The sequence below is a fragment of the Salvelinus alpinus genome, chromosome 34, assembly GCF_045679555.1.
Source record: "Salvelinus alpinus chromosome 34, SLU_Salpinus.1, whole genome shotgun sequence".
NCBI classification, from domain to species: Eukaryota; Metazoa; Chordata; class Actinopteri; order Salmoniformes; family Salmonidae; genus Salvelinus; species Salvelinus alpinus.
Window position 1 is genome coordinate 26,939,760 of NC_092119.1, and position 27,353 is coordinate 26,967,112.

Genomic DNA, 27,353 nt, shown 5'->3' on the forward strand with positions numbered 1-27,353 from the left:
ATAACGGTATTCCACTCACGTTTAAGACTTTCTGCTGTGGAAATGCTGAGGTGCCAGAGTGATGATGGGAAAGCGGGCGTCGAGGGGAACAGCTGTTTCTAATAATAGGCTCCAAGGAAAGTGTTTATCCCCAATGAGGGACAGAGCTGCAACGCCCCCTTCCTCTCCTCCTCCGTTTCTCTGTTCCCAGCCTTATGAGGCAGCAGTTCTCACTTAAAGCTATGTCATCCCAAGTTTATGTTGCTCACTAACAGTTCCTGTGGATTTCTAATTCCCCTATCTGTTATTTATTGGTTTGCATGTAAGGTACAGTAAGAGGCTTGTAGCTGTACTTTCCAGGTTTATGTAATCATACCTGTGTTATGATGGTGATAAAGCGAGCATTATACATCTATCATGTTTTTTTATTCAGGTTGCAGGTTCTCCTATACAGCAATTCATTTGCAAATCAACTATGTTATGTTCATTTTTTATTTCTTGCTCACATCTTAAAGGCCCAGTGCAGTCAACATTCAGTTTTACCTGTGTTTAATATCCTATTGTACAACAGCTGATGAAACTAAGACTATAAACATGTTAAAAATGTGATCAGTGTTATTTCCTCATAGAAAATACAATCTGCACAGGACCTTCTCATCAGCAGTTTTTGCAAGGGTGGCGTTTCGGCTTGCCTGGTGACATTACCAGGCGTTAAGTTAGTTAATAGACCAATAACAAAGCGAGTTCCAAAATGATTTTCAATAACAGCTAGTTTTCCCCTCCCCTCCCCACTCAAACCACTCCCAGACAGTCGTAGCAAAATTCTTGCTTGATAAGTAGTTTTTTGCTAAAAAGCTATTTTTGTTACTTTTTGACAATGTTAATTGAAACCTGTTACAGTAAAGTACTTAATTGATACCCAGAAAGGATTTGATACTGATATAAAAACGGCAGCATTGGGCCTTTAATCATGCACATTTGAGTGAGATAGCCTGTATTTAATTTATTATATGGTTATATGAATCCAATATGAGATTGATTTGTATGATCAGGACCCCCTCAATTGAAGGATGGTTCCATATTCTGGGTAATAGTGAAAATAATTACTGTAACATCTGCATTCTAGAAGCAGTTATCTCTGACACCTGGTGGAGGGTTGACAGGTACAGATCTCTTGGCCCTGATCATACACATCAATCTCATATTGCATTCATCATGTTGTCTCTTTCAACTGCCTGAAGAAACTACTTTTAATTACCAGTGCAGTCTAAGCCCAAGCAGTAGGCATGCTTTAAAGCAGACACATTATTTAGTGTGTTCGTATTGTAAAACATTTAGTTTGTCCATGAATAACCAACAAATTGTTCCTTCATAATTGAATAAAATATGAAAATGTAACTCCAATAAGCTTTTTTCCCAGAAAGTTTATTTCCCTGAAGTATGTTCTGAAATGCCTATATAAGCATCTTCTCAAACTGCAACGAATACTGGAAAGCTTGAACGCTGTGAATGGAATCTTAACTGCAGTTTTGCAACCCAGATTAGATTGATAGAAACCCGAGTGATGCAACTCTCCCCTGCCAGCCCTCAGAGAATGTTACCAGCAGGTAAGTGAAGCATTTTGAAGTGTGTTTCATCAAAATGCCTGCAATGCTTTTTGGATGGCTGATATAAATGATATCCATTCATTGTTAATTCTTTGTTTTTGGTTGGCCCTGTTCCTGCTGTCCCGTCAACAGCAAATCTTCAGATTGGGAAAAGATGCCGCAGTGCTGTCACTAAGATCAAACCGCAGCAGCGGCTCAAAAATAGCCACATTTAAGACGGGCCCAGAAAAGAGCCCTGGGGAACACCTCACTTGACCTTTGATAAAAAATCTAAAGAGAGCTAATTGAACATTAGATAGCGTATTCAATCCTGCCAGATGGCATTTATTGTATACTGTATATAACAAAGAACTTTGAAATGTACCGTCATGTTAGTTTTCTCATCTCTTTCCCACAGTATGTTTTACTTTTTGGTCCTCTCTTTATTTGTTACTCCCTCTGGAATTTCACACTGGTGCAAACGCTGGGTAAATCTGGCACACCATTTTCAATATCAACGCAGTACCAAATTACAACAAACACAGTTAAGGTCTTTCTCATTAAGCTGGTTTGCTGGCACGTCTTTTTCTCAATAACCTTGAGTGATCTTGAAGACCTTGTGCACCTTGGCAACCGTCTCTGTCGCCTAATGATCAGCTCTGTTATTGTTATTCCCCACCCTCCTCTCACTCTCTCACACTGCGATACACACCACTCGATATGCAAGGGAAGATACCCTCTGATATCGGACAGAGTGTTTATGGCAGAGCCAAAATGTTAGCCCTTCACGTTACACCTCAGGTTTATTGACACATCATCCTTCTTCTCTCTCATCAGTAACTTCCCAATGACTTATCCAAACTAGCTTGAAACCCGACTGAATGTTCAAACTTAGCCATTGATAGTCACAACAATAGCTCATGACGGCATTACGCTCATTATGCGCGTGCATGTAGCTGTTATAAGTATAAATGTAAACCCGAGAGAACAACAGAACAGAGTAAAAAGGTAAAAGAGGCAAATGTTCAGATTGACGTTTGGGGTGCTGATGCAAGGGTAGAGAGAAAGGGGAGAGTTTGAGGGCAGGACTGGACGGAGGGCGTGACAGGAGTGACAGTGGGGCAGGTGATGGAGGTAGAGTACTGTAGCTGCTCAGCCTCTCCAAGGAGCAGAGGAGCGAGCGATAGTCGACTGTTTGCTGCGCTTAATAAGAACTGACGTTACACAACAGAATCCACCTCAGCAGTATGTGGCCTTATTGCAGAGTCTGTGGTTGCCATTTTTAAAAAGGTGCGCACTGTGTGGGAGACTGCAGTGCATCCCCGACTGACAGCAGAGACTCAGTCTGGAGGTTTGGTAACACACTCACACATATACAGTGGGGAGAACAAGTATTTGATACACTGCCGATTTTGCAGGTTTTCCTACTTACAAAGCATGTAGAGGTCTGTCATTTTTATCATAGGTACACTTCAACTGTGAGGGACGGAATCTAAAACAAAAATCCAGAAAATCACATTGTATGATTTTTAAGTAATTAATTTGCATTTTATTGCATGACATAAGTATTTGATACATCAGAAAAGCAGAACTTAATATTTGGTACAGAAACCTTTGTTTGCAATTACAGAGACCATACGTTTCCTGTAGTTCTTGACCAGGTTTGCACACACTGCAGCAGGGATTTTGGCCCAGTCCTCCATACAGACCTTCTCCAGATCCTTCAGGTTTCGGGGCTGTGCTTTGTAAGTAGGAAAACCTGCAAAATCGGCAGTGTATCAAATACTTGTTCTCCCCAATTTACATTTAGTCATACAATCATCCAGGTAGTCATACACAGAGACAACTCAACCAGACAACACACAAAGGACATACAGTACATTCAGAAAGTATTCAGACCCCTTGACTTTTTCCACATTTTGTTATGTTACAGCCTTATTTTAAAATGGATTCAATTGTTTTTTTTCTCATCAATCAACACACAATACACATAATAACAAAGCAATGTTTTAGAAATTGTTGCAAATGTACAAAAATAAAATAAACGTATTTACATAAGTAGTCATACCCTTTGCTATGAGACTAGAAATTGAGCTCAGATGCATCCTGTTTCCATTGCTCATCCTTGAGATGTTTTTACAACTTTATTGGAGTCCATCTGTGCAAAATTCAATTGATTGGACATGATTTGGAAAGGCACACACCTGTCTATATAAGGTCCCACAGTTGACAGTGCATGTCAGAGCAAAAACCAAGCCATGAGGTCGAAGGAATTGTACGTAGAGCTCCGAGACAGGATTGTGTCGAGCACAGATCTGGGGAAGGGTACCAAAAAATGTCTGCAGCATTTAAGGTCCCCAAGAACACAGTGGCCTCATTTCTAAACGGAATAAGTTTGGAACCACCACCCGCCAAATTGAGCAATCCAGGGAGAAAGGCCATCCGATAGTGACTCTGACAGAGCTCCAGAGTTCCTCTGTGGAGATGGTATAACTTTCCAGTTCTACTATCTCTGCAGCACTGCACCAAAAAGGCCTTTATGGTAGAGTGGCCAGACGGAAGCCACTCCTCAGTAAAAGGCACATGACAGCCCGCTTGGAGTTTGCTAAAATGCACCTAGACTCTCAGACCATGAAAAACAAGATTCTCGGGTCTGATGAAACCAAGATTTGACCTCTTTGACCTGAATGCCAAGCGTCGTCTGGAGGAAACCTGGCACCATCCCTACGGTGAAGCATGGTGGTGGCATCATCATGCTGTGGGGATGTTTTTCAGAGGCAGGGACTGGGAGACTAGTCAGGATCGTGGGAAAGATGAACGGAGCAAAGTACAGAGAGATCCTTGAGAGGATCTACAGTGAAGAATGGGAGAAACTCTCCAAATACAGGTGTGCCAAGGTTGTAGCGTCATACCCTAGAAGTCTCGATTTAATCGCTGCCAAAGTTGCATCAACAAAGTACTGAGTAAAGGGTCTGAATACTTATGTAAATGTAATAATTCCGTTTTTTATTTTCAATACATTTGCTAAAATAAAAAAAGTATAGGTTTTTGCTTTGTCATTAAGGGGTGTTGTGTGTAGATTGATGAGGAAAAAACAAACAAATTAATCAATTTTAAAATAAGGCTGTAACGTAACAAAATGTGGAAAATGTTAAGGGGTCTGAATACTTCACAAATGAACTGTACACACCCACACACAGTGCCACAGCCAACAGGTACACTGTGAACACTCCAACAACAGAGAGCTAATCCCTCCCATAAACACTATACACCATGTACTTTCCTATTGTGTGCCTAATCATCCCACCCTTTCCTCTTCTTCATCTTCCACCCCCCTAGGATTACACCATCACTATGTACTTCCAGCAGTCCTGGAGGGACAAACGCTTGTCCTACACAGGGATTCCCCTCAACCTGACACTGGACAACAGGGTGGCAGACTCGCTCTGGGTCCCTGACACCTACTTCATCAACGATAAGAAGTCCTTTGTGCACGGGGTTACAGTGAAGAACAGAATGATCCGACTCCATCCTGACGGAACTGTGCTCTACGGCCTCAGGTGAGTGTGTGTGCATCAGCGTTATGTGTTCTTGGGCTCCTATGTCAGCGTTTTTGTTTGAGGTGTGTGTTTGTGTGTGTGTCTTTGTCTTAGTGTCTGTGTCTGTGTGTGACTGGTGGCTGGTTGAAAAACATGCAACCATAGCTCCTACACAACATCTCTTAGTGTGTGGGTGCTGCAACTCTACTGCAGAAACATGGGCAAGGAAACCCTCCATTCCTCAAAGCCCTCTCAAACAGCCGTTGCACTTTCTCCTCTGCCTCTGGAGCGTGAGAGGAAGACCCAGGTGGTGAATTATTTATGGAGCCGCGCTCCCCTGCAGTCCGGAGCACAGCAGCAGTGTAGCCTCGTACTCTACATGCTCCCCTCCTCGCCTCTGCAGGGCTGAGCCGTGCTGAAGCCAGTCGCACCGAGCTAACGAAGGGAATTGAAGGGCAGCCACTGTCAATAATGACAGTGGAGATCAGAGGGATTCAGCACTTTGGTGGGGGGGAATGATGACTTGACAGTTTTTCGAGTTAGATATACTTTTTTGGAGCTACGAGGCAGAACTGTAGGGTTGGTAGGGAAGATCCAATACATGTTCAGTCGGGGGGCATTTCTTGTAATCATGCCCGTGCTGACGATGGATGTGGATTCTGTCAAACGTGCTCTTTTGAGGGGGTTTGTTCAAGCCAAAAGGTGTAGTTTGTTTGGGAAGGCATTTGTGTTGTTTTGTTTTCGTTATCCAACAGTACCCCGGACCATCAGGGTTGCATTAAAGTAGTCCTGCTCTACCCAATCACTGACATTAATTGATCAATTAAGTGTGAGGGAGAAAGGAAAACCAGTGGACACTGAGGCCTTTGAGGACAGGAGTTAGTCACCCTCTGCTATAGCTAGTTAACTGACTGAGTTAAAGGCTAGCTGGTAGTTCTGGGAGATAACATCTGTCTCAAAGATTCAAGCAAGATTAGATCACCACAATAATCTGACTCAGATTGACCTCATCTGTTGAAAAGACACTGGGGGGTGTGATCTGAGTCACGGAACCAATGTGAACGTCGACTGGAATCAAACCTGTGTTGACAGCGAGATGGGCCCATCACAAAAAGGACAGTGTTAAGTCTGTGATCTAGCCATTAGTTCTGAAAGCTAACATCTGGCGCCAACATCTGTCTTCGGGTCTCGGGGTAGGTTACATCACGGCAGAAGCTAATGACAACAAGGCAATCAAGCCCATTAGCTACGTTAGCATGAGTTGCTGTGACTGCACTCGACGTCTAGATTAAGGAAGTTTGTGTGGTTCAGATCTTTGTGAGGGAGCTGCAGTGTTTTCTTCAACTCCATATGACTTGTTAGGTTAATTAGGGCTGAGGGGGAGTCGTGCGTGGCGTTAACCTGGTATGGTGGTGGAAAAAAAGGTCTTTGATGTGTCATTTGATTAAGCATTGATTTAGGCAACATACATATTGGCTGTGCCCATAATACATCTAAGGGGTTATTTTTGGTGTATAGGTCTATAGTATCATTTGGTGGCAAGGCAAATTTAAGATACTTTGTTCTTGTTTCAGTTGTCGCTAAAGGATTTGGTAATATGTATTAGGTGGCTGAACAGCATGCTCCTGATTGTTTACTGGCATGAGCATGTCTGACAATAAAAACATGATTATCAAGGTAACATTTAGGACCGGATTCAAACCTGCCAAAGCAATGTTTATGCAACTGCTTTGTTTACACGTCGAATTCCAATTCACTCCATGAATGGACTGAATTCAAATTCAGTACACACCATCCCTGTCTATAGGCAAACACTCAACTCACCTTAAAACTTCTTACGGCTGAGATCCCGTTAACGGGATCGACTTGACAACAGCCAGTGAAAGTGCAGGGTGCCAAATTCAAACAACAGAAATCTCATAATTAAAATTCCTCAAACATACAAGTATTTTACACCATTTTAAAGATAAACTTATTGTTAATCCCGCCACAGTGTCCGATTTAAAAAAGGCTTTATGACGAAAGCACACCATCTGATTATGTTAGGTCAGTACCTAGTCATAAAAACACAGCCATTTTTTCCAGCCAAAGAGAGGAGTCACAAAAAGCAGAAATAGAGATAAAATTAATCACTAACCTTTGATGATCTTCATCAGATGACACTCATAGGACTTCATGTTACACAATACATGTATGTTTTGTTCGATAAAGTTCATATTTATATCCAAAAATCTGTTTACATTGGCGCGTTATGTTCAGTAATGTTTTGCCTCCAAAACATCCGGTGATTTTGCAAAGAGCCACATCAATTTACAGAAATACTCACAATAAACATTGATAAAAGATACAAGTATTATACATGGAACGTTAGATAAACTTCTCCTTAATGTAACCGCTGTGTCAGATTTAAAAAAAACTTTACGGAAAAAGCACAACATGCAATAATCTGAGTACGGCGCTCAGACACAAAAACAAGCCATACAGGTACCCGCCATGTTGTGGAGTCAACAGAAGTCAGAAATAGCATTAGAAATATTCACTTACCTTTGATGATCTTCATCAGAATGCACTCCCAGGAATCCCAGTTCCACAATAAATGTTTGTTTTGTTGGATAAAGTCCATAATTTATGTCCAAATACCTCCTTTTTGTTCGCGCGTTTAGTTCAAAAATCCAAATTCATGACGCGCAGGCCAGGCGAAAAGTCCAAAAATTCCATTGCAGTTCGTAGAAACATGTCAAACAATGTATAGAATCAATCTTTAGGATGTTTTTAACATAAATCTTCAATAATGTTTCAACCGGAGAATTCCTTTGTCTTTAGAAACGAAAAGGAACTTCTCACGGGGGCACGCCTGAGTGAGCTCATGGCACTCTGCCAGACACCTGGTTGAAACAGCTCTCATTCCCTCATCCTTCACAGTAGAAGCCTGAAAGAAGGTTCTAAAGACTGTTGACATCTAGTGGAAGCATTAGGTAGTGCAATATTGCCCCATAGACACTGTATATTCGATAGGCAAACCTACAAACCTCAGATTTCCCACTTCCTGGTTGGATTTTTTCTCAGGTTTTTGCCTGCCATATGAGTTCTGTTATACTCACAGACATCATTCAAACAGTTTTAGAAACTTTAGAGTGTTTTCTATCCATATATATTAATAATATGCGTATCTTAGCTTCTGGGCCTGAGTAGCAGGCAGTTTACTCTGGGCACCTTATTCATCCAAGCTACTCAATACTGCCCCCAGCCATAAGAAGTTAAGCCTTCCTTAGTCCTTTGAAGGGCACATTTAAAGGTAGACTGATCAACATGACATCATCCTACACAGCAGGACAGATTGCCACTATTGGCTCTTCCCAGTTTGGGCATGCCCACATACTGATAGTCTTGGCAGATGTGTATTCTGTTGTTATTGACGTCTGTAAGCAGGAAGTAGCCCCTCTGTGCATGATGACGTCTTATTGCCTTGTGTACTTTTAACAAATCCTATTGATTGACATTTCAAGCTAGCCTACTGTAGAAAACCACATTAGCTTGGTTTGAGTTGAGTGGTCTGCCTGTTGCTTGAGCAGCAGTGGCCTGGGTACTGGCTGGCACAGGCCTGTGGAGACATTCATTAGCGATAGCCATGCCTCTCAGGAGGATCAGGTGATTCACCCTGCTGGCGCCGGCAGCTCCAGTCTGCCTCAACCATACGCTGCTCTCCCCAGGAGCACTACCAGGAAAACCTGCTCCGCTCGCCTCTCATCTCCAGTCCCCATCTCTTTTGTCTCTCTAAAAGGTAAATGGTGCCCAGTGCATCCAGTTATCCAGTGGTACTGTACTGAAGTATAGATCCCGTGTTGGTACCAGTTTAGAGTTACAGTAACTAATAATGCTTCAGCATCATAGTTCTCCCCATGTCCCTGACCACTGCCATAATAATTTGTTTGTAAACAATATTTCTTTGTTATGGCTCTGTCATTTCCTAGGACACTTTATACGTACAGTGTATTTGGAAAGTATTCAGACCCCTTGACTTTTTCCACACATTCTTATGTTACAGCCTTATTCTAAAATTGATTAAATTAATTAATTTCCAAATCAATCTACACACAATACTGACAAAGCAAAAAAAATACTGTTTTTTAGACTTTTTTGCACATTTATGAAAAAACAACAACCTTATTTACATAAGTTTTCAGACCCTTTGCTATGAGACTCGAAATTGAGCTCAGGTGCATCCTGTTTCCATTGATCATCCTTGAGATGTTTCTACAACTTGATTAGAATCCACCTGTGGTAAATTCAATTGGCTGGACATGATTTGGAAAGGCACACACCTGTCTATATAAGGTCCCACAGTTGACAGTGCATGTCAGAGCAAAAACCAAGCCATGAGGTCGAAGGAATTGTCCGTAGAGCTCAGAGACAGGATTGTGTCGAGGCACAGATCTGGGGAAGAGTACCACAACATTTCTACAGCATTTAAGGTCCCCAAGAACACAGTAGCCTCCATCATCCTTAAATGGAAGAAGTTTGGAACCATCAAGACTATTCCTAGAGCTAGCTGCCTGGCCAAACTGAGGAATAGGGGGAGAAGGGCCTTGGTCAGGGAGGTGACCAAGAACCCGATGGTCACTCTGACAGAGCTCCAGAGTTCCTCTGTGGAGATGGGAGAACCTTCCAGAAGGAGAACCATCTCTGCAGCACTCCACCAATCAGGCATTTATGGTAGAGTGATTAGACAGAAGTCACTTCTCAGTAAAAGGCACATGACAGCCTGCTTGGAGTGACACCCTACAGTGAAGCATGGTGGTGGCAGCATCATGCTATGGGGATGTTTTTCAGTAGCAGGGACTAGGAGACTAATCAGGATGGAGAAAAGTACAGAAAGATCCTTGATGAAACCTGCTCCAGAGCTCTCAGGACCTCAGACTGGGGTGAAGGTTCACCTTCCAACAAGACAACGACCCTAAGCACTCAGCCAAGACAATTCTCTGAATGTCTTTGAGTGGCCCAGCCAGAGCCCGGACTTGAATCCGATCGAACATCTCTGGAGAGATCTGAAAATAGCTGTGTAACAATGCTCCCCATCCAACCTGACAGAGCTTGAGATGATCTGCAGAGAAAATCTGCAGAGAACTCCCCAAATACAGGTGTGCCAAGCTTGTAGCATCATACCCAAGAAGACTCTAGACTGTAATTGCTGCCAAAAGTGCTTCAGCAACGAACTGAGTAAAGGGTCTTATGTAAATGTAATATTTCAGTTTGTTATTTTGTAATACATTTGCAAAATAAATAAAAAAACTGTTTTTGCTTTGTCATTATGGGGTATTGTGTTTAGATTAATGTGGGGAAAAAACTATTTAATCAATTTTAGAATAAGGCTGTAATGTAACAAATGTGAAAAAGTCAAGGGGTCTGAATACACTGTACATAATATTCTGTTTGTGGCAAGAATTTTGTATAGTAATTTAAATGTAAAAACTCAATTCTGAATCAAGCGTTCTTTTGCATATCAGTTCATAAACCATATGCCACGGAATCGGCACATCGAAAATCTCATCCCGACTATTTTGCAACCTGTATGGCGCCGCGGTAAACATTTTGGTCTTCAAGTAAAACTGATATTTTTTTTATTTATGAGAAAATACAAATCTTCAATTTGGTCTTTAATAATGGGCAAACAAACAAGTTCCCTACCTTCTCCACCTTCCACTTGCCTCCTCCATTTTTTTGTGGTAATGCTGCATTCAGTTGGTTGTTATTTTGGATAGAGCAAACATTTCCATAAATCTTTGTTATATGCACCTGTGATATCATTACATAGTTTTTTTTTTTCTTTCTTTCATTAGTATATTTGAATTTAACCATATTATTTGTTGTCTTTTCTGGAAGTTGAAACCAGCTTTGTATGGCTTGTTTTAGAAAGGGAGATATTTTGAAAAAGGTTCATTTTCAATTAACTGAAATACCTAGTTAAATAAATGTTACATTTAAACAGAAAAACATTTCAAGTGAGAGGATGTAATCTGGATAAAGGGGGAAAAGGACATTTTTGAACAAGGGATGAGCAATTTTACTAATCTACTGGAGGACCAGTTCCGGTTTAAGTATAATTTTTGTATGACTGATGGTTTTAGTGAGAGGTTTAATGCATTTAATATTTAATAATTTTAGCCCCCCGAACTCATATTCGTTATAGAAATAATCACATTTTATTTTGTCTGGCATGCCATTCCAAATAAAGTTAACCTTTCTGAACCACCCATCCCGGATCCGGGATAATTGTCATCAGAAACGCTGACTAGCATAGCCTAGCCTAGCGCCACAGGTATATAATATAATATAATTTCATGAAATCACAAGTGCAATATTGCAAAACACAGCTTAGCCTTTTGTTAATCCATCTGTCGTCTCAGATTTTGAAATTATGTTTTACAGCGAAAGCAATACAAGCGTTTGTGTAAGTTTATCGATCGCTCGACAAAACAATAAGTACACCTAGCATCAGGTAACTTGGTCACGAAAATCAGAAAAGCAATCAAATTAATCGTTTACCTTTGATGATCTTCGGATGTTTTCACTCACGAAACTCCCAGTTAGACAACAAATGTTCCTTTTGTTCCATAAAGATATTTTTTATATCCAAATACCTCTGTTAGTTTGATGCGTTATGCCCAGGAATCCACCGGAAAGAGCGGTCGCGACAACGCTGACAAATATTCCAAATTATATCCATAATGTCCACAGAAACATGTCAAACGTTTTTTATAATCCATCCTCAGGGTGTTTTTCAAATATCTATTCGATAATATATCAACCGGGACAGTTGGCTTTTCACTAGGACCAGGAGTAACAATGGCTGCCTTTCTCTTTTGCGCACAAGTCACTCTGAGAGCCCCCACCTATCCACTTACGCAATGTGGTCGTTCACGCTCATTCTTCAAAATAAAAGCCTGAAACTATGTCTAAAGGCTGTTGACACCTTAGGGAAGCCATAGAAAAATAAGTCTGGTTGATATCCCTTTATATGGGCAATAGGGATGCATAGGAACAGAGAGGTTTCAAGAACAGGGGCACTTCCTGATTGGATTTTCCTCAGGTTTTAGCCTGCAATATCAGTTCTGTTTAACTCACAGACAAAATGTTTACAGTTTTGGAAACTTCAGAGTGTTTTCTATCCTAATCTGACAATTATATGCATATTCTAGTTTCGGGGGCTGAGAAATAGGCAGTTTCAAATGGGTACGTGTTTTTAGCCAAAAACTAAAATATCGCCCCCTAGTTTAAATCTTTTTTGCTTAAATAAATTAAAAGACAAATTGTTTGGCGTAGGCAGGGCCATAAGTAAATAGGTAAACTGGGATGTGACAAAATAACTAATCAGGGTGATTTTTCCACAAATAGACAGGAATTTACCTTTCCATGGTAGCGAGACCTTAGCTGTTTTTGCTAACTTTCGGTTCAAATTTGTTGTAGTAAGTTCCTTTATTTCTTTAGGGATATGAATACCGAGTATGTCCACTTCACCTTCAGACCATTTTATTGGTAAACTCAGTGGAGGAAAAAATACTCAATTGTCATACTTAGTAAAGATACCTTAATAGAAAATGACTCAAGTACAAGGGAAAGTCACCCAGTAAAATACTACTTGAGTAAAAGTAAAAGATTTTAAATAGTATTTTTTTTAAGTATTTGATTTTAAATATACTTCGGTATCAAAAGTAAATGGAATTGCTATGTACTGAAGTATCAAAAGTAAAAGTATAAACCATTTCTAATTCCTTAAATTTAGCAAAGTACGGCACCATTTTCTTTTTTATTGACGTATATAGCCAGGGGCACACTCCCACACTCAGACATAATTTGCAAACAAAGCATTTGTGTTTAGTGAGTCTGCCAGATCAGAGGTAGTAGAGATGACCAGGGAAGTTCTCTTGATAAGTGTGTGAATTGGACCATTTTCCTGTCAAAATGTAACGAGTACTTTTGGGTGTCAAGGAAAATGTATGAAGTAAAGTACATTATTTTCTTTAGGAATGTAGTGAAGTAAAAGTTGTCAAAAATATAAATAGTAAATTAAAGTACAGATACCCCAAAAACGACTTAAGTGGTACTTTAAAGTATTTTTACTTAAGTACTTTACACCACTGGGTAAACTACACGGTAATGTAAAAGTTGTATTTTTTAGCGATCCAATACGTACTATGGTACACTTATCATAGTTCGGTTGTAATCCAGAGAGGTTAGAAAAATTATCTAGATCCTCTATGAGGCTGTGCAGGGATCCAGATTGTGGATTTAAGAGGAAATGTGAGTCATCAGCATACCTTTGTTTTTAAGCCCTGGATGTCCAGCTCTTCTATATTATTATTATTATTATTATTGGATCTGATTTTAATAGCTAACATTTTGATGACCATAATAAATAGATATGCTGACAGTGAACCACCTTGTTTTACTCCTCTTGACAGTTTAATACTTTCTGAGAAGTAGCCATTATTTATTATTTTACCCCTGAGGTTACTCTACATAACTTTAACCCATTTTATAAGAGATTCTCCTAAATTAAAATAGTCCAGGCATTTATATATAAATTCTAGTCGTACTTTAGCAAAATACTTTTCAAAATCTGCTCTGAATACCAGACCTGGTTCCCTAGATGTTTCATAATATTATATTGTTTCAAATACTTGTCTTATATTATCTCCAATGTATTTTCTATGTAAAAAAAAACCTGTCTGGTCAGGATGAATAATATCCGACAACACCTTTTTAATTCTATGAGATTAATTCTATGCATTTTGCAAGGATTTTTGCATCACAACACTGAAGTGTAGGGGGCCTAAAGTTTTTTTTAGATAGACTGGATATTTATACTTACCACCTGGGTCCTGGTTCAGTAATAGTGAAATCAAACCTTGCTGAGCACCTGATAGTTTACCATTTTTATAGGAATGGTTAAAACGTGCTAATACTGGATCTTTGAATAGATCAAAAAAGGTTTCATATACCTTAACTGCTATGCCATCTAGCCCTGGAGTTTTCCCTGGCCTAAAGGCTTTAATTGCATCAATACGTTGCTCCTCTGCAATTTGTCCCTTACACAAGTCTTTCTGTACAGGTGTTAATTTTACTCTATTATTAGGAACAAATTCCTTACAGTTAACTTGAGCTCGTGGAAATGGAGGAGACTGAAAATAGAACATATGCTTAAAGTACTTTGCTTTCTCTTTCATATAATTTGGTTAATCATGGATGACTCCGTCATCTGTAACAAGTTTCTGTAAATCATTTTTGGTAGCATTTCTATGTTGAAAATTATAAAAGAATTTGGTTCATTTTTCATCATTTTCCATCCAACTCGGTTTCTTTTTATAATACATTATACTTGATTGTTACCGAATAAGTTCGTCAATTTCTTTTTTCCCTCTAACTTATTCTGTGCCTCTATGGTACAGTTTTTATTGCTATCCATCTGTATTGTTATTTCTTCTATTTCCTTTGTTAATATGAACTCTTTTGGCCAAAATTGTTTTTGTTTTAAAGATGAATATTGAATTGCATGACCTCTTAAGGCACATTTTAAAAGTGTCCCATACAATAAGGGGATCTGCTGTAGCTATGTTATGCAGGCAAAAGTCAGTTATAAATGCGGATGCCAAATATTTGATGGTCCGACTGCATTCTGTCCCCTATCAAAACATTTCTTACTTTTGGTGCCAGCGCGAAGGATACAAGAAAGTAATCAAGACGACTAGCTTGATTAAGCCTCCTCCATGTATATCTCCCTGAGTCTGAATTTTTAAGCTTCCATATAACCACTAGTTCTAATGTGTCCATAATATTCGTAATTTCCTTAATTGCATGAGGGTGATAGTTTGTAGTGTGATTTCCTTTACGATCCATTGGGGTACTTAAAACTGTATTATAATCTCCTGTCATAATAATAGAGTAATTGGTTGCTTTTGAGCTCAATAGATTAGTACAGTATATATAATTTTGAAGAAGTATGGATCATTATTATTTGGACCATATAGATTAATTAGCCAAATATGTTTATTGTCCTATAGCATATTTAAAATTATCCACCTTCCTTTCGGATCTGTTTGGACAGTTTGCACATTCGGATCAAAATGGTTATTTATTAATATCATCACCTCTTGAGTTTCTTTGACCATGACATAAATATATTTCTCCCTCCCAGTCCTTTTCCCATACAACCTCATCTGTAATTGTAGAGTGAGTTTCCTGTAAACTGTCTTTTAGCCAGTTAAAGACTGATCGTCCTTTTATTATTATCTCCTAAGTCATTACAATTATAACTAGCTATACTTATTTCACCACTTACCATAATGACATAATGTTTCAATACTTACCATAAGATATGCCTGTAAACGTACTACCACAAATTACCATGATGATCAAGCTGCTAGACACCTAGAATTTATCCATACTTACCAACACTACCAGAATCAATGTCTGACATCTACCCTTGTACCTCTACCATAATATATGCAGTGCTAAACATACTGCAGCTGCAACTGATTCTAAGTAAACCTCCAATTGTCTTCCAATATCCCTCCCATGAAAGCCTTCCCCCATCCCAGAAGGGGGTGTTGTCACTGATACTATCATACCACCCCTGTACCTGTAACACTCCTTTAGCATCCTAAAACACACATTCAACCGCCGATCGGTGTGGTCCAGGTAAAAACGTGGGACTCTCCCATAAACCAATACTGCCACCCCTCAAGTGCCCAGCCAAAACCCCTATAAGTCTATGGCATGACCACAAGAGGAGCATCCTCTTTAGGAATCAGCCACATAACAAAACAAATGGAAAAGAAAAAAAGAACAGAGTGAAAGAAAAAAAATTAATTAGGTAGTACTGAGGACAATAAGACCAATTTTTTTTCCAAAAATACCCAGAAAACAACATTACTAAGTTATTAACGTCCTGAACCACAGCAATGTCTTAAGCACTGTCATACTAGATTGCACTAACAGACAGTTACTCTGCACCATGAGCATGTAATTCATGTGGCTATCTGTCAGTGTCAGTGTTTCCCCTGCTCTTATGTCTTTCTCTGTATAATGTGAATACCACTCTGCCCCTCCTTGTCTTCCTCCCTTCTTCTATCCCTGCCTCCCTCGCAAGATCACCCAGAAATAACTTGCATGTCATTGTGACAACTTTTCTCCTTTGCTTCTCACACACAATTCTGACAGTTTCACGTTGAGCAGTGAGACCTCTTTACACTCGAATGCTGCAGAATTATTATTCCCCGCAGACTAACAAACTTATTCAGCCAGCGTGCTGCTGCCTGCTGTCTACAGTGAGCCGGCTATATTTAGGCTGACTGGAATGACCTCACCAGTTACTGTAGTGTACACATGTCTGCTGTTACCTTCACGTGTTTATAGTATCCACCCATATGCATATGGCCATATGGTCTGAATGGTCACTGCACACGCTATCAAACAGTAGGCCTATTAGTTATGCTCAATGAAGATTGATTGAATATTTTTAATTCAACCTTTAATCAAATCAAGCATCACGTTCATATCTGGAAAATTACTCATTTTTTAGGCAGCACTGACACTTCTTCTCCCGGTACTTCAGCATGTGAAGGAAAAGAGAGTGTGTGTGTGATTTAACATTTCATGAAGTATAGCGGTCATGTAACAAAAAGCTTTATGCTCAGTCAAATTTGACAGGTTATTTAACAGATCAGCTCTCTAGCTAGCACCCTTTTTCAGTAAAAAACCCCACAATAAGACAATAGAGTTGAGCATGTCTTACCTTCATCTTCCCCTGGAAAACAGTATCAATTGTTACTGAGTGGACTATCCTGGTTAAATCACTATACTAGTATAACTGCAGACATTTCAATAGCATCACTTCTCCAATATCAGTTATGATTCCTCTCACATTAACAATGCATTACTCTCGCCAGCTGCATTAGCCATCTCAGAAAACACAATCCAATACTAATGCTGCAGTCAGTCACACCCGTAACATCTATCACGTATCAATCATGACGCTCATTACCATCACGGATGCAAAGCCCACCTCTGTTCCTGATATGTGTTTGATCTGTATTGATCTGATGGGGAGGGGATGTTAAACATAGGTAGCCTGATGAAGACAGCTTGCCTGTCGAAACGTTGGTAAATTAAATATCTTTTACATCTGAGCTCCTAGAGTGTGCGGCTCTCCTTTATTTTTAAGGGGATGTTGAACACCAGGGTAATTGGGAGTGGGTTTAGCGCTTATAGCTCTCCGAGCTCTGTCCTGGAAGGTAGGGTACACCCTTACTGACGCCCCTACGGTGCTCTATTTTTACCCCATCTCTGCAGCTGCTTTATAATTCATCCAGACTTCCCTAATGCATTTGGTGTGTCCGAGACATGGTCCACAGCCACAGAATTTTCAGCTGCAGTGTAAGATAAATTATGCCCAGGGCTTTTTAGTTCACAACATTGTTGCGGCTGAAATTGACAGATATTGGTCTCACTGGACACTCGCTTTCACTTGGTGAGGAAAGTGGCTATGGGCCAGTGAGATTAGCTTTTACAGGGCAGGGCTCTTGGATTGGATGAAGACCAGAACTAATGCACTGCAGACAGCCACTGGACTTTGGGATGCCCTTTACCTGTGCATGGTTCTAATGCTACATTCCAAATCGATTCCTAGCCTCTAGCCCCTTGGCACTACATCTGGATCTGAAAGGATTGGATTGGTATACTAAACAGCATGGTTATAGCTCAGCCTTGCCCTCTAATAGGCAATAACTATCCAATACTTTCAGATCAGCATAGGTAGTAGGGGCTAGGGGAGGATTCAAAATGTAGCATGTACTACTATGCTTTCCAGGTTTTGGCAATAGGTTCTTCACCCAAAATGAACAAGTGGCAGCTTGAGTGAGTTTTAGGCGCTCAGCGATGTTTGACATTTTGCGGCAGGAGAAGCTAGAGAGTAATGGGGAAACAGCAGAGTATCCCTGGAAATGTCTCAAACAGCTAGGGGGCTCAGGTTGGGTTAGGTGAATTCATTGCTGGCTATTACTCATATATTGGCAGTGTATGTGTGTGCGTGTCTACACGCTCTTTTTCTGTCTCAGGTCTCCTCTCATTTTAAACAGGGGTTATGCAGTGGAAAATGGACACAGAAACTTTACAGTAGTAGTTTCCTGTTCACAATGATAAACCAATGTGCAAACATGTTAGTTGTACAGGGCAACAGGAGCTTGGTGGCACCTTAATTGGGGAGAACAGGCTTGTGGTAATGACTGAAGCGTAATCAGTGGAATGGTATCAAATATATCAAACACATGGTTTCCATGTGTTTGATGCCATTCCATTTGCTCCGTTCCGGCCATTATTATGAGCCAGAACTGTAAAGTGTATATGTTGTAAAAACAAATGGACTTCTCTGAACATCTAATGTTATCTGTGAACAGTGACACCACCACACTATCTAAAGTAATCCTTTACTCAACATAAGCGGTTTACATAAAAATCTATATGAAATTGACCTATTCTCATCGTATGTGGTTTGTGAGCATTGAGAACTCCACAAGGGATGTGACTCTGACCCCCCCCCCCCCCCCCCCAAGGGCCAGCCAACCCCTCGGCAAGCAGCTTGTAATAAAATGTGGCCACAACCTTAACCCTTTTCTGTCAGAGACCAAATAAACAGCATGAATACATAAGCACAGCCACTTACTTCAATGTTTGCGAACATTTTGGGTTTAATCAATACTACAAGAATAAAAGCACTCACAAATGCAATCCGCAATCGTCAAATTGAAGTGTGCTCTTTCAAATGACACCTAAAAGCGAAGAAGTCACAGATTTTAAAGTCCGCTGGTGTTAATTCTTAATTAATCGTAGTGGTAATTAAGATGGAACATAGAGCATTTTAAATAAGGAGGACACAGTATGACGCAGTATGAAGGCAATTATGGGAGAGAAAATGAAAGTTAAATTTCCAGTGAAACCATGGAGAGATTTGTGCGACAGAACATTGAGTAGAGTATGTACTTTGTGTGCTTCCTGAGTCAATGTGTGCGAGATGAATGCGTTTTTCATTTCTCTGTTATTAGTTCAACCTTTTTCAGTGCACCTGGAAGGGTTTACATGACATTTTAGGAAATGTAATACACCTCCGCCCCCAAAAAAACATTTTACGTAGGTCTCATATTTAACTCTTGTTTCTCAAGTGTTCCTGACCATAACATACTACTCCTGATTTATGATATGTCTTCACACATATTGTATACTATATGCCCTGCACTTATAAAGACACACAGATGTACCATCCTAATTTGAACCAGTTTGCTACAGCAGGAAAATAATCCTGCAACAACAGGAAATGTGAGTTATTATGTGGATTATAATTAATGAAAATTTTTGTAGGGATTAATACATTTTTCGTAATGAAAATAAAGTGGAAATTGCAAACTTCAGAATCGTTTAACATCAAATACACTACAAGTTTTCAAGTTTCCTGCATTGCAAGTCTAATGGCAAACAGGGTGATCAAATTAAGATCCTACATCTGTACATTATGGTAAGGGTTAGTGAGATAGTAGTCCTATCGGATGTGGGGGTATATTTCTTATTTCTGTGCTAGATACAGTATATGCGAATGATAGAGAGAGAGGGGTGGGGGAAGGTAGAGATTCTCTCTCTCTCTCTCTCTCTCTCTCGACATACCTACCCCCCTCACTCTTTATCTCTCTCTCTCGCTCTCTCTCAGGATCACCACTACTGCAGCTTGCATGATGGACTTGCGTAGATACCCACTGGATGAGCAGAACTGCACCCTGGAGATCGAGAGCTGTGAGTGACATCACTGTAAAATCACTGTAGTGTAGAGACTTATCTCAGCTTCATGTGGGCTATTTATCACTACTGGCAGAGGCACCCCTAGCCTTTTGGGGGCCTTAAGCTAGATTTGTTTGGTGGGCCCCTCCCACCTCGCAGGCAAAACATTTGGCAGTGAATAATTTCCTGCAATTCTACACATGTGGACATGGCATAAGTCATTCATGCCAAAATGTGTAGAATTGCAGGAAATTTGCTTTAAAATTGCAAAATTGTCAAAAAAACGAAAAACGAAGAAAAATCTCTCCAACCCATCACAAAATGAGTATCTGAGAGATATCAATGGGAGCCCCCTGGAGGTCAGGGTCCATGGGCACATGCCCTGCGAGCACTGGTCAGTAATTTGGTGATGATTACTACAATGTTTCGATAGCTGGCTAGACTACCGTAACAAGCAATCTATAAAAAAATGCTGACATGGGCTAATTGAGTTGCTGTCAGTGATTGACATAACAAGTGGAAAACTGCTGATGCACAACCAAATTTCGAATGTATTGGGAAGTTGCACCGTATGTATTCTATTGCACCGTATGTATTCTACTTTTCAGTAAGTTGAGACCCTGACTGAGTTCCCCAAAACATTTAAAATATATATATTTTGTATATTTTTGGGGGTCGAGTCCCCCTAGCGGCCGTGGGACTCTACACACAGTGCGTAGTCTGCGTATAGGCAGAGGCTGATGCACTGATTACTGGGCATGTTTTTGAAAGCTTGTGCCTATACAGTGGGGCAAAAAAGTATTTAGTCAGCCACCAATTGTGCAAGTTCTCCCACTTAAAAAGATGAGAGAGGCCTGTAATTGTCATCATAGGTACACTTCAACTATGACAGACAAAATTAGAAAAAAAAATCCAGAAAATCACATTGTAGGATTTTTTATTTATTTATTTGCAAATTATGGTGGAAAATAAGTATTTGATCAATAACAAAAGTTTATCTCAATACTTTGTTATATACCCTTTGTTGGCAATGACAGAGGTCAAATGTTTTCTGTAAGTCTTCACAAGGTTTTCACACACTGTTGCTGGTATTTTGGCCCATTCCTCCATGCAGATCTCCTCTAGAGCAGTGATGTTTTGGGGCTGTTGCTGGGCAACACGGACTTTCAACTCCCTCCAAAGATTTTATATGGGGTTGAGATCTGGAGACTGGCTAGGCCACTCCAGGACCTTGAAATGCTTCTTACGAAGCCACTCCTTCGTTGCCCGGGCGGTGTGTTTGGGATCATTGTCATGCTGAAAGACCCAGCGACGTTTCATTTTCAATGCCCTTGCTGATGGAAGGAGGTTTTCACTCAAAATCTCACGATACATGGCCCCATTCATTCTGTCCTTTACACGGATCAGTCGTCCTGGTCCCTTTGCAGAAAAACAGCCCCAAAGCATGATGTTTCCACCCCCATGCTTCACAGTAGGTATGGTGTTCTTTGGATGCAACTCAGCATTCTTTGTCCTCCAAACACGACGAGTTGAGTTTTTACCAAAAAGTTATATTTTGGTTTCATCTGACCATATGACATTCTCCCAATCTTCTTCTGGATCATCCAAATGCTCTCTAGCAAACTTCCGATGGGCCTGGACATGTACTGGCTTAAGCAAGGGGACACGTCTGGCACTGCAGGATTTGAGTCCCTGGCGGCGTAGTGTGTTACTGATGGTAGGCTTTGTTACTTTGGTCCCAGCTCTCTGCAGGTCATTCACTAGGTCCCCCCGTGTGGTTCTGGGATTTTTGCTCACCGTTCTTGTGATAATTTTGACCCCACGGGGTGAGATCTTGCGTGGAGCCCCAGATCGAGGGAGATTATCAGTGGTCTTGTATGTCTTCCATTTCCTAATAATTGCTCCCACAGTTGATTTCCTCAAACCAAGCTGCTTACCTATTGCAGATTCAGTCTTCCCAGCCTGGTGCAGGTCTACAATTTTGTTTCTGGTGTCCTTTGACAGCTCTTTGGTCTTGGCCATAGTGGAGTTTGGAGTGTGACTGTTTGAGGTTGTGGACAGGTGTCTTTTATACTGATAACAAGTTCAAACAGGTGCCATTAATACAGATAACGAGTGGAGGACAGAGGAGCCTCTTAAAGAAGAAGTTACAGGTCTGTGAGAGCCAGAAATCTTGCTTGTTTGTAGGTGACCAAATACTTATTTTCCACCATAATTTGCAAATAAATTCATTAAAATCCTACAATGTGATTTTCTGGATTTTTTTTTCTCATTTTGTCTGTCATAGTTGAAGTGTACCTATGATGAAAATTACAGGCCTCTCTCATCTTTTTAAGTGGGAGAACTTGCACAATTGGTGGCTGACTAAATACTTTTTTGCCCCACTGTACATAAATCAAAGGTCTACATGACTATGGATGCTATTGAATAAATCCTAAGGGCCAGTTTCCCTGACCAAGATTGAGCCTATTCATGGACTAAAAGGCACTTTCAATGGAGATTTTCTGTTTAGCATGCTTTTTAATCCAGGAATAAACATAATCTGGGTCACTGAAACCGGCAGCTACATCCTTCAATTATAACATTCTTCTCGCTCTGTTTTAATTAATCTACACATCTCGTGATAACTTTCTCTGTCGGTTTATTTTCACACATTATTCTGTTAAACGGGTCTATGTACCTCATTTAAGGGATAACTCTATTCCAAATCATGGCAAAATATCTTCCCAATCGAGGACATGACGTACATTAAGCAGGAAAACAAACAACCACACTTTACATCAACTATTCAAACTGGCATTTTTTGTTAAATCAAACTTGGCCGGAGTGTTTCAGTTGAATAATACATTCTACCTGCAAGGATTGTTAAATCAGTGCAACAGACATGGATGCTTAGCTTTGGTCATTATGACAAGGTTATAGCAATCACTATAAGGCCCTGTGGAGCTGCTGGATGAATGGATTGGCCGGGTTGATGTATATAATAATTTTGGCAACACCTTACTCAAACCCTCTATCATATCTTTGGTCTTAATTATGAGACAGTTACCTAGGCGCAATAATACTTTTTGCAACAATCAAGACTGCAAGCCAGACAAAATTAAACTGGCCTATTTATATAATGAATATTAATTTGAATATTTAATTAAATATTAAAGCATTGGACCTCTCACTAAAGGCTTCAGTCATACAAAAACTATACTTACATTTGAACTGGTTCTCTAGCAGATTAGTAAGAATGGCTCACCTGTGTTGAAGAGTGGCCTTTTTCCCTTCATTCAGATTACAACCTCTCACTTTTAGTTATTTGAAAATGAAAATCTCAAATATCGCTATTTCTAAAACAAGCCATAGAAAATTGGTTCCAATTTCAGTTTAATCCACCTGAAAAGACAGAACAAATATTACAACAAATATTATGGTTAAACTCAAATAAACTCAAATAATGTTTTTTGTATAAATTTAGTAAATTATATCATAAATAGGACTGGTGGAGTTATGTCACACATGCAGTTAACAAAAATTATGGAAACGTCTGCTCTATCCAAAATTACAACCATGTGGAAAGGGAAGAAGGCACTAGTCTGTCGGCCCTGCAATTTAATTTACCACAGGTGGACTCCAATCAAGTTGTAGAAACATCTCAAGAATGATCAATGGAAACAGGATGCAACTGAGGTCAATTTCAAGTCTCATAGCAAAGGGTCTGAATACTTATGTAAATAAGGTATTTCTGTTTTGTATGTTGTATAAATTTGCAAACATCTCAAAAAAACTGATTTCGCTTTGTCATTATGGGGTATTGTGTGTCGATTTATGAGGGGAAAAAATTTATGGAATACTATTTAGATTAAGGCTGTAACGTAACAAAATGTGGATAAAGGGAAGGGGTCTGAATACTTTCCGAATGCACTGTATATAGGGGATATAACCATCACATCTCTGCAGATTATTTTGCAAAGCGACAGAATCATTAGATCACTTGTTTTGGTACTGCCCATATGTAGCTTGTTTTGGTTCGCAGATTCAGGAATGCCTGAAAAATTGAAACATTTACTTGGAGCTAACTCTGCAAATAGCACTGCTGGGTGATTTGAAAAGTCATAGTCAATTGATCAATAGTATAATAATACTCTTAGCAAAAATGTGTGTTTTTAGTTGCAATCTGTAGAAACTATGAGAATAGGAAGATTCACATATTTTGTGAAACATGACAGTGGAAAAATATATGGCAGCTAGAAATCAAAACTCCAAGGTCTTCAGAGATATATTGGTGGGGTTGAGGGTAGCTGAAGGCTGGGACTAAAAACAAACAAAAGATAATTAATATAAAATGTACTATGACGGTAAAATGTATATAATATAAATAAGCTGGAAGTAGAAGCCTAAGTATTGTTGTCCATTAGTTTACTCCAATTAGGGGAGTGGTAGGTGGTGGTAGGGTTATGGGAAAATAATAAATAATTTAAATATATATATATTTAAAATGATATACAGTACCAGTCAAAATTTTGGACACCTACTCATTCAAGGGTTTTTCTTAATTTTTACTATTTTCTACATTTGTAGAATAATAGTGAAGACATCAAAACTATGAAATAACGCATATGGAATCATGTAGTAACCAAGAAAGTGTAACAGAAATCAAAATATATTTTTGATTTTAGATTGTCCCTTTGCCTTGATGACAGCTTTGCCCCCTCTTGCCATTCTTGGCGGCAGGTAGCCTAGTGGTTAGAGCGTTGGACTAGTAACCGAAAGGTTGCAAGATCAAATCCCCGAGCTGACAAGGTAAAAATCTGTCATTCTGAACAAGGCAGTTTACCCACTGTTCCTAGGCCATCATTGTAAATAAGAATTTGTTCTTGACTTGCCTAGTTAAATAAAGAAAAAAGAAAAAAATTCTCGCAATCAGCTTCAAATGGAATGCTTTTCCTACAGTCTTGAAGGAGTTCCCACATATGCTGAGTACTTGTTGGCTGCTTTTCCTTCAGTTTGCGGTCCAACTCATCCCAAACCATCTCAATTGGGTTGAGGTCGGGTGATTGTGGAGGCCAGGTCAACTGATGCAGCACTCCATCACTCTCCTTGTTCAAATAGCCCTTACACAGCCTGGAGGTGTGTTGGGTCTAATGTCCATTGCTCGTGTTTCTTGGCCCAAGCAAGTCTCTTCTTATTATTGGTGTCCTTTAGTAGTGGTTTCTTTGCAGCAATTCGACCATGAAGGCCTGATTCACACACTCTGAACAGTTGATTTTGAGATGTGTCGGTTAATTGAACTCTGTGAAGCATTTATTTGGGCTGCAATTTCTGAGGCTGGTAACTCTAATGAACTTATCCTTTGCGGCAGAGGTAACTCTGGGTCTTACATTCCTGTGGTTGTCCTCATGAGAGCCAGTTTCATTTCAGCACTTGATGGTTTTTGCTACTGCACTTAAAGAAACTTTCAAAGTTCTTGACATTTTCCAGATTGACTGACCTTCATATCTTAAATTAATGATGGACTGTCGTTTATTTAAGCTTATTTAAGCTGTTCTTGTCAAAATATGGACTTGGTTTTTACCAAATAGGGCTATCTTCTGTATACCACCCCTACCTTGTCACAACACAACTGACTGGCTCAAACGCATTAAGGAAAGGAATTCCACAAAGGAACTTTTAACAAGGCACACCTGTTAATTGAAATGCATTCCAGGTTACCTCATGAAGCTGGTTGAGAGAATGCCGAGTGTGCAAAGCTGTCATCAGGCCAAAGGGTGGCTACTTTGAATAATTTCAAATATAAAATATATTTTGATTTGTTTAACACTGTTTTAGTTACTATATGATTCCATATGTGTTATTTCATAGTTTTGATGTCTTCACTATTGTTCTACAATGTAGAAAATAGTCAAAATAAAGAAACTCTGGAATGAGTAGGTGTGTCCAAACCTTTTACTTGTACTGTGTGTGTGTGTGTGTGTGTGTGTGTGTGTGTGTGTGTGTGTGTGTGTGTGTGTGTGTGTGTGTGTGTGTGTGTGTGTGTATATATTTGCAAAAAAATATATATGGGGTATTGGAAATGATGCAGACAATTACATTGATAGAAGCCACAATATACTGTACAGTATCTACAATATTAATGCTGATCTAACCCCTAAAAAATACAAATAAAAGAACAATCAAGACTAAGGTTACTGCTAGCGTGGATGTGGCCTTAAAATTGAAGTTATTATATATTTTTCATGTTATACCCTCATGGAAATAGCAGGTGCAACGTTTCTAACTGTGGGCATTCTGGTCCAGTTTCTGGCTGTGTACAGTCTGGTCCAGTTTCTGGCTGTGTACAGTCTGGTCCAGTTTCTAGCAATGGGCAATTTGGTCCAGTTTCTGGCTGTGTACAATCTGGTCCAGTTTCTGGCTGCGTACAGTCTGGTCCAGTTTCTGGCTGTGTACAGTCTGGTCCAGTTTCTGGCTGTGTACAGTCTGGTCCAGTTTCTGGCTGTGTACAGTCTGGTCCAGTTTCTGTCAGTGGGCAATCTGATCCAGTTTCTAGCTGTGGGCAATCTGGTCCAGATTCTGGCTGTGGACACAGATACATGGGAACACATCTCCAGTGCTGCTGTGCTATTCTTCGTAGTCTCATTGAAATCAACTATCTCTATATTGGTCTACACATTTCTTTACATGTCATTCTCCCATACTCTTATGGCATCAGGGGTGATGTGATAACCCAAGACCCTCTCACACATAAATTAAATGAATGGGAAAGAAAGACAAAACCACTGATTGAGTACAGGCAGTAATGAGAAGCAACTAATTCCCTGAAATCCTGCGGAGGAGTCTGACGGGAGAAAAAGCCAACCCAGTCCAATTAAGTTTGCCTAATTACTGAAAGGCCAATAACTGACTGTTTCATTCCTTTTCCAACTAAGACCTGGCAAAGAGAAGTGTTAGAAAAAGACTTGAGCCACCGCTTCAGACAAGTAAACTCTCAATGACACAGGTTTCTGCCTGTCCATGTTGAATGACGTTCCATTCTGTTAGATTCTCAGCTGGGTACACTGGCCGTGACATACGGTAGCCTTCTGTCTGTCCATTTTAGATGATGTAACAGTCTCTCCCTCTCGCAGATGGGTACACCACTGATGACATCGAGTTCTACTGGAAAGGTGATAATTCAGTGACTGGGGTGGAGAACATCGAACTGCCCCAATTCTCTATTATAGACTACCACATCCAATCCACAAAAGCAGTGTTTGCTACAGGTAACAATCTGATTACTAACCCTTACAAGAGTGTATGATTAATTAAAGTTTCTGATGTTCCACTTAAGAGTGTCTAACGTTAGAGAGTGTGGCAGATTGTAACTGCCACATAAGCACCGGGTAGAAGTTCTCTCAGGCACAGAAAATAGGATAATCTTACCCCTAAATGCTAAACTGACCTT

The 27,353-nt window shown here is 39.9% G+C and overlaps 1 protein-coding gene across 2 annotated transcripts in view; it reads left to right on the forward strand.

Annotated features, from left to right (window-relative positions):
• Window positions 1–27,353, forward strand: part of gabrb1 (gamma-aminobutyric acid type A receptor subunit beta1) — a 67,329-nt gene that overhangs the window by 18,253 nt on the left and 21,723 nt on the right. The window contains exons 4-6 of one of the 2 annotated variants that reach the window (XM_071382638.1): window positions 4,905–5,125; window positions 19,857–19,939; window positions 27,037–27,171. In XM_071382638.1, coding sequence (XP_071238739.1) covers window positions 4,905–5,125; window positions 19,857–19,939; window positions 27,037–27,171 — 439 coding nt within the window. The remainder of the gene's footprint in view (window positions 1–4,904; window positions 5,126–19,856; window positions 19,940–27,036; window positions 27,172–27,353) is intronic. The other variant, XM_071382639.1, reaches the window with a different exon arrangement.